This window comes from Thermobia domestica, chromosome 13 (genome assembly GCF_964235325.1).
Source record: "Thermobia domestica chromosome 13, izTheDome1.hap1.1, whole genome shotgun sequence".
Taxonomy (NCBI): Eukaryota; Metazoa; Arthropoda; class Insecta; order Zygentoma; family Lepismatidae; genus Thermobia; species Thermobia domestica.
In genome coordinates, this window is record NC_137466.1 from 104187912 (window position 1) to 104195799 (window position 7888).

General features: G+C 35.4%; 1 protein-coding gene across 1 annotated transcript; it reads right to left on the bottom strand.

The window, feature by feature from the left end:
- Nucleotides 1-204: 204 nt before the first annotated feature.
- Nucleotides 205-7477, bottom strand: LOC145667703 (facilitated trehalose transporter Tret1-like). The gene is made up of 3 exons (XM_081735162.1): nt 7355-7477; nt 6241-6376; nt 205-1454 (listed from the first exon to the last, which is right to left on the bottom strand). Exons 1-3 carry the CDS (start codon nt 7475-7477, stop codon nt 205-207), a joined length of 1509 nt encoding a protein of 502 aa, XP_081591288.1.
- Between the last annotated feature and the right edge of the window lie 411 nt (nt 7478-7888).

Genomic DNA, 7888 nt, shown 5'->3' on the forward strand with positions numbered 1-7888 from the left:
GGTTAAAGCTCAGGTTGCACACGTTTACAACTTTGTTTGCTTAATAGATATCAGCTGTGTTCATCGGATAGTACATTACCAATCTGAAAGAATGTCTTTTTATAATTATATTCATTCGCATCTGCGTTGTCAACAGAGCTTCATTTAATCTCTTAATTCGGATGATGTTGGAACAGTTACGGACCAACACACGTTAATTTATTGTCATTTATTAAAATTAATACTTAATACAGTCTCTGTCGAAATACCCCTTTTCTTATCCTGGAAAAATGTTGCTACTTCATCCATACTTTTGCCTTCAGTTTCGGGCATTATGAAATACAACACTACAGTTCCTACAGCAGCTACACCGGCACTAATCCAGAACATCCCATACAATCCACACGAGTCAACTATATTAAAGTAGGTTTTATTCGCGATAAATCCAAATATATAGCCTACTGAAACAGATATGCCACTCATATAACCACGGACATTCAATGGGAAAACTTCACCAATAAAAATCCAGTGCAAAATACGAACACCAGCATGAGAAATAAAAGCAAACCCAACGATAGAAACTAAAGGTATCCATGATTGATTGATGTCATATTTTGTAATCAAGTAGGCATAAATTCCGGCAACTAACATACACAGAAAACATCCAGCAGTTGAAGTTAAGTATAGCGGACGCTTCTTTGTCCAATGTACAACACTTACACAAACAACGCATCCAATTACTTCGAACAAACCAACCAACATAGTAGCCTTAAATGAATCCAGATCAGTATGAAGTTGTGAAAAAATTTCTACAGCGTATGTTTGTACTATTGTTAATCCAGCAAAGTGTTGTATAACGTAACAGAACGTGGCCAAAAAGAATGGTTTATAAACTGTAGGTTTAACAAATTCTTCCAGCTTCTGAGTCAACGTCATTTCAGATTTCTTGGATGCTCTTACAGATTGAACAAGTGTATCAAACTCTTCTTTAACAAGCGATGGTTCAACCCATCCTCTCAGCCAACAGAGAGCTTTCAAAGCTTCTTCATCCCGTCCTTTGGCCATTAACCATGGTGGACTTTCTGGTATGAAATAAATGGATATCATTGCAATTACAGGGACAACAGTACTAATGGCAGCTACAGTCCTCCAGTTAATGAAGGTTCCCAACAGAAATTCAATAAATATTCCCACAATAATTGAAGCTGCGGCAAACGCTGATAACATTCCTCGTAAATGAGGTTGACATATTTCTGCTACATAAGTGAGAATTGGTGCCTCCATAAATCCACCACCTAATCCAGATAAGGCCACAGCAGCATATAGCATTTCGCTCGAGTTAGCAAAATAATAAAGAAGCCACGTCAGAATGAGAGGTATATTATCAATGAACATCATTTGTCGTCGACCCACGTAGTTCAGTATTGGTCCACATAAAACTCCAAAAATTGGGACACAGATTAAATTGATGCTCCCTGAAAGAAGATATGCATATTAAATCGATTCATATATGTATATGTTTAGGATTGCACAATATACAACTAAAATCAATCATTCTAAATTTGATCATTTGGTAGTGCTGTATGAATTTGTTATGCTATCCCTGAAAAGTGCCATATCCTGCTAGCATATTGGACACGTCAAGTAGTTTATTCCGTATGGTTAAGTGTAAGGATGTAATGGTGGTTGTATGATGTGCTAACAGCGAGGTGTGTCATTCGGAGGTAGAAAAGGATACAACCTTAATAAATTTGGATATTCTGTGACAGAAACTGTACAAATGATCCGCTGGGTGTAGAAAGATGCAGCTGTAATTATGTAATTATCTTTAACTAGTACAGAGTGTTAGTTCTGGACAAGAATTCCGATTTTGATGCAGGACGTAGGTGTTTGTCAGAACCAGGAAAACATAATTGCCTGAAAATCGTGTCAATACAATTGACAGCATTTTGTTGATGTGGTAGAGATCAAGAGCAGTGTTTCTTCCAGACATGTTTTTAGGGTGCATTCCCCCCCGGACCTCTGAGAGTGTCCCCCTAAAGAGACCAAAATAATACGTCTATAATATAGTAATAAATAGAATAGTACCGTGTGAAAATAGTATGTGCCACTCCGAATACTAAGTGTGCCCCCCCGGAACATTTTTTTTTCTGAAAGAAACACTGATCAAGAGTAGCAGATGTCATATCATTCTGCTAGAGAACTTGCAAATGACATGTGCCGCAATAAAGTGGTTATAATGCCACATTAACGAACTATTGATTAAAGATGAAGATGGCTATATGCGAAGACTTGATTGACATTGTGAACAAATATTCAACATCTCAAGATAGTTTTCCTTATAACTGTTAACCTGTACCATCCACAGCATCCATTCACGGAGCTTCGTGTACCATCAACACTCTAATCATCAATTTGTAAGCTGAAAGTCATTAATGTTAAAAAAAAAAGTGAAAATCAATAGGAGTAATTTATTCCCGATAGAATGACAGCCATTAAAGAAGTTTAAGGACGTTATCCTTTCTTAGCGTGAATGCATCTTTCGGCTGTAGTAGTAACAGGCGCGTGGAGGGCATCTGTGATCTTCAAAAGAAGTTATCATTGCAATAAGGAGGCCCTCCAATCGATTGTAGGTAGACCAAGAATTCCAGAATATTTTCAGCAGTTTGTATTAGCTTTGGCAGAATTGCATTGTAGCTTAAGAACATTACTCATGATCATGACAAGAACATGGTACCAAGTATGAGCACGAAAGAGATCCAGTTTTAGAAATTATTGACTTCAGTGGTATATCAAAACTTTATATATTAGAACAATACTTAACTCTAGAAAACTGAAGATAGAAACCTAGAGTTTATGTCAATTATAGTTTTAAAAATTTGTAGTAGAGTACTGCTGTTTATCTAATGTTAAATGTATTAGTTAAATGTAGTGTTAAATGCATGAGAATGCGAACATAAAACAACTCGTAATTACAAAACAAAGATAATTCGAACCTTCTACGAGACTTCAGTGATCGTATAGCAGCTCTAAATATTTTAGTTTAAAAATTACTCTGAACGCAGTTTTTCATTACGGTTCCTGTTACATAAACACACACAAATATCAGACTATTAAGAATGTACGAACACTTTAAAATGGAATAAGCTGCTGTATTATTATATGGCTACAATTCAGATACAGTTTCTTCATCGACTTCAGTAAGTGCTCAAACTGTAAACAACCAGCTTCCAAACACTTTTGTACACGATGTAGATTCGTGATATTTTAGAATAGCCACAGAGATTTATATAAAGCATTTTAATTTCATGACACAGTTCCACTAGTGACTTGGGCTTCCTACTGTGTATTATGTTCTTGATTGTCTCCACAAATAAAACTCTAGGGGATACTTCGCGAACATGGAGTCCTCAATCCTGCTCCTTCGTCCTATTAAACTTACCGGTACAGTGTTATCCAAGTAAGTGCACACATCTATAAGATTGTGTGGCGGGGCATCATTTTGTGGAGTAAGAAATTGGTTGTCACAAAACAAAGCCCAAATGAATGATAAAATTCGGCATCCTGGCTAGTCACCGTACGTTGGGGAAAAACATTAAAATTAGTTTCCTAAATGATACCTCACACCAGATTGAGTCATAGAGAATTAAACGTTTGCTCTACATGAATATGTGAACTTTCCCAGTACACAGTTACATCACTTAATAATGTCATCTAATTTAAACTGTCTCTCATCACACCACACCATTTTGCAAACAAATTTAGTACCTTTTTTCCATCTGCATACGTACCCATTCACAAAACTGAATTCTTCTATCTGGGTCATCCTCATTCAATGCGTGTAAGAATTGTAGAATGTAAACTTTCCATTTTGCTATGTACAGATACAACATACGTTTGCCCTACTCACTCCTGTTTCACGTGAGAATTGTTGTGTCAATTTATGTGGTGAGTGTGTAAATCAGGGATGCAAATAGCCACTCGCCCGGAGCGAGTGGTTCATCGCTGCGTTCGAGTATTTAGTATCATGCCGAAGGTAAGTAAATGATTTATATTGTGAGATGTGGGCTAGTAGCTTTTTTTTTCTTGGGCTAGTAAAATTTTGTTGCTTATTTGCATCTCTGGTGTAAATGCATCTAATACCATAGCAGACGACGTTTCACCTGTGACTGTGTGAAGCTGACCTGATCTTCCCTTATACATATTATCACTGTTACTTACTTTTAAAACTTATCACGCAAGCAAGGAATGTTTAGGTGTGTTGGCGGTTCAGTTTTACATTCATGCCTCGATTGTCGTTGCACTTTACAAACATTATCGAAATTCCAATACCATTTCAATTTTTTTTTCGGTGCTTGAATAACAAGTATATTTTTGCCATCGCTGCACTTTCTCAATTTAATTCATTTCCTATCGCTTTTAGCTCACAGGCATAACTAAAGATTTGATTACTGGGAAAGTAAATTAAAGATTTAATTTAATTAACTACATTCATTCCCTGCTGTATTTAAGGTCCACGCATATAAACACAAAAAGGCTTTACCATCTTTATTCTATTTGAGAAATTGATAGTCTGTCAACGAATTCTTGTTACTTGGTCATCATTCCTACACAAAAATCGAAAAACTATTCTGGAATTCCTTATCTCCTGTTGTTAATCATTTCTGTTACTACTAAAGGATTTTGGATCATGAATTTTTGGATAGAGAATATTACAAGTGTAAGACGATAACATGCCACCTCAGGTGAATGCTAGTAGTTTTGCAGATATTTAATATAAAATTAATTCTTCCACGCTTTCGGTAGTCTGTAAATCCAAAACAAAACGATTTCGAGATAATAGTTACTGGATTTTTTTGTTGTTTCTCTAAGTGGATTCGTCTCCCAAGCGTTGTAAATGATCTTTAGAAGCACACTGTATATTTTATACCATTTAATGACTAGATATATTTTCAGGATTAAATTTATTAAATATCAGACATTCTAGTTATTAAACTACGAAAGAACAGAGTTGTTTCATAACTGAAACTGAACAACGAAGCTGTTTTCTTTCTTTCATGGACGTGCAATAACCTGCGTCATTACAATGATCAACTGTTCAAGTTCGTAATTATCGACAGTTTGCTTTACAGAACTGTGGAGGTTGATATTCAAAGTGGATAGTGAGCAGAAGTATATATATATATATATATATATATATATATATATATATATATATATATATATATATATATGTATAGATATTTTGTAAATATTACAGATCACAACCTCAAATTTCTCCCGTTACTGTTTTCCCAAGATCAATGTGATCGATCTCTGAGGATTTATTAAAGATAATTTTTGTATCACCATTACCCACGTTTCTCTATGTTTTTGTGGCTGGATAACTTGAAACGAAGGCAATTTTGTATGGCAGGAATTTATTAAGCGTGTTCACGTGTACCAACAGCCAAGAATGAACACATGAAAGGACTCTTATTAACGCAGTTAGTATAGCTTCTCCCTTATTACATATTTTGCAATTCTCTCACAAGAATGATTCAAAATTGCTTCTTCTTAGGTGAAAATTTCTTGACCGGGAAACACTCCTAATTATTGTGAAATGAGTTTGCAGCAACAGAAAAAGTAACATTGACACATTAATGTTTAAAGGCGTGTAAGAAATAAACACACAAAAATAAATCCAGTTGATGGTTCATAGAAACAGAGTAACCAGCCTTAATTAAAATGGTAACAAGATATAATCCACTTGAGGAGCACAAGAATTTGTCGTGATTTATTAAAATTTTGTTGACTGTAATAATCAAAGACTTCTGGAGTGCAGTTATGGATATAATGTGGCATTTTATGAGGACCATTTACATTTTTTTGAACTGAGCTTCGTTGCTAGCATAAAACCACAAGATCCTGAAGCTGTTTCATTCGCTCAGAAATGACCATCAGCTGGGTCTGGTAACTTGGCTCTATGATCCAACTGTCTTAGAAGCAAGATAGTATAAGGGGACGGCTTATAATGTGAGGGTTGATTTGGATACCAGTAACGTCTGTGCGCTCGTCAACTGTGCCATATTCAAGCCCCGGTTGTGGTTCGGAGCCCAGATCAATAGGTCCTGTCCTTTATAACCTCGGAGTTGAATAAGGATACAAAACACAAAAACTCCACACTGTATATTACGCACATAAGATCCTAATATTGTAATATTATGGTAGTGCACATAGTAGATAGAACACATGAAGGTAAGGAAGTAAAATAATTCTCACCAAACCATGAAATCTCGTCATCAGTCAGATGCAAATCCGAATCTTTAGCTTTGAAAGCAGGAATTGCAATGGTTGTGAAGCCTACGGTCATTCCGTATGCAAGAATGAAGAGATTCTTAGCAGAACTTGCCAGGATCTATAAAGAGAAGAAAAAAAAAACATTGTGGAATGGAGTATTTTCTTATGTTTACCATTTGTTCGAAATACTCTAAAATATTCTATCTAATATTCTAGAGAAACCTCTACGTTTCTTGCTAAACGACAAAAAATACAATGAACAAATCACAGACTGAAATATGAACGCGTTATATTTATCTGACCTACGAATTTTACAATCTGTATAAAATAGAACTTTTGTAAAAGTCTCATTTTACAAAACTACTTCTATTTCTTAACCAAAGTAGCGGAAAAGTTTGGGTATCGGTGAAATCTAAAAAGTATCTTATAGTTGTAATTTATCGATGTTTAAATAGAATTTGTAATACTCTGTTTTCAATGTCAATGTCTCAGCTAGTTTCTTACTGAGCGCCTTGCAGCCCTGTTAAATATATTTGCAGTTACGTCCACTGTCTGACGTTGATCTCTTCTTTGCTGTTCAATAATGCAGCAGTCGTCCGCTGATGTAGTTAACCGTGGCCCACCACTACCTCTCTTTCGTTCTCTGTGGTTCGGAACACTTTGCATGTACATGAAACAATGGTGTAATAAATACCAAACTTCTGGGCCTCAATCATCAGATTTTTTCCTTCTTCCGGTTTCATGATGAATCTTTCCAGTGGAAGTTATCCAAATGTTATTTTCGGACCATGTTGTAACACCATCACAAAGCGCCTAAGGAGTTCTCTGAATGACACACGTTGGCTCGTCCCTTGCATTCAACTGCTTCGTGTTGAAGGAGCAGACCCATTCGGCACTATTGTCTCACTGAATTCAAGCCATGAAACATTTTGTTCCGTGTGTACGTGGAGGAGTATTCTGATAATATGCTACTGGGCTTTCATTCACTTCCACTGATTACGCAATGTTTAATGTTACTTTATCTATCTCGTCTTTAATTTTTGCACTAGTATAGAAAACATGTCTTCACAATTCTAATTTAGAATAGAATACTTACTTGTGGAAGTGCTTCTCGAAATTTTCCAACTTTCGGTTCTGGTTTTGAATTATTTTCTCCATTTTCCATTGTTTGAAGCGTTTGTTGATGATCAACATAATTTGTATGTTCAGAATGAGACATTACTCTTTTCTTTTATAACATAACCAATAAGCCTTTTCTGGAAAGAGAGAAATGACAATTTACAATCCTTTTTAGAAAAATAAAATTGAAATAAAAGTGTACTTAATAAACAATTATTAGAATGTATAGTTTAAATTAAGATGAGATGAAATCAAATACGTATAGAGTTTAACTTCTCGTTGTTCTATCTTGTACCTACGCTAATTGTAATGGATGTTAAATGTAATGGATAACAAGTTATATTGCACATTCATCAATTTGAACCCGAACTATCAAGAGTAATTGTAAAACCTTCAAGGAAAGGAAAACATTGTTGCATGAAAAGAGTGTATATATGAAAGTTACTATGAAACGTGCTTTACGTTAGGAACATATTTTACTGACTGACGTCAAACGAACGGTAGTAGTTTA

What these genes read in the sequence shown, in the direction of transcription:
- LOC145667703 (XM_081735162.1), bottom strand. Translation starts at nt 7,477, where the DNA reads ATGTCTCATTCTGAACATACAAATTATGTTGATCATCAACAAACGCTT. An exon ending in TTCGAGAAGCACTTCCACAA is followed by an intron (nt 6,377 to 7,354) that starts GTAAGTATTCTA and finishes TTCTCTTTATAG; the next exon opens with ATCCTGGCAAGTTCTGCTAA. An exon ending in TGACGAGATTTCATGGTTTG is followed by an intron (nt 1,455 to 6,240) that starts GTGAGAATTATT and finishes ATCTTCTTTCAG; the next exon opens with GGAGCATCAATTTAATCTGT.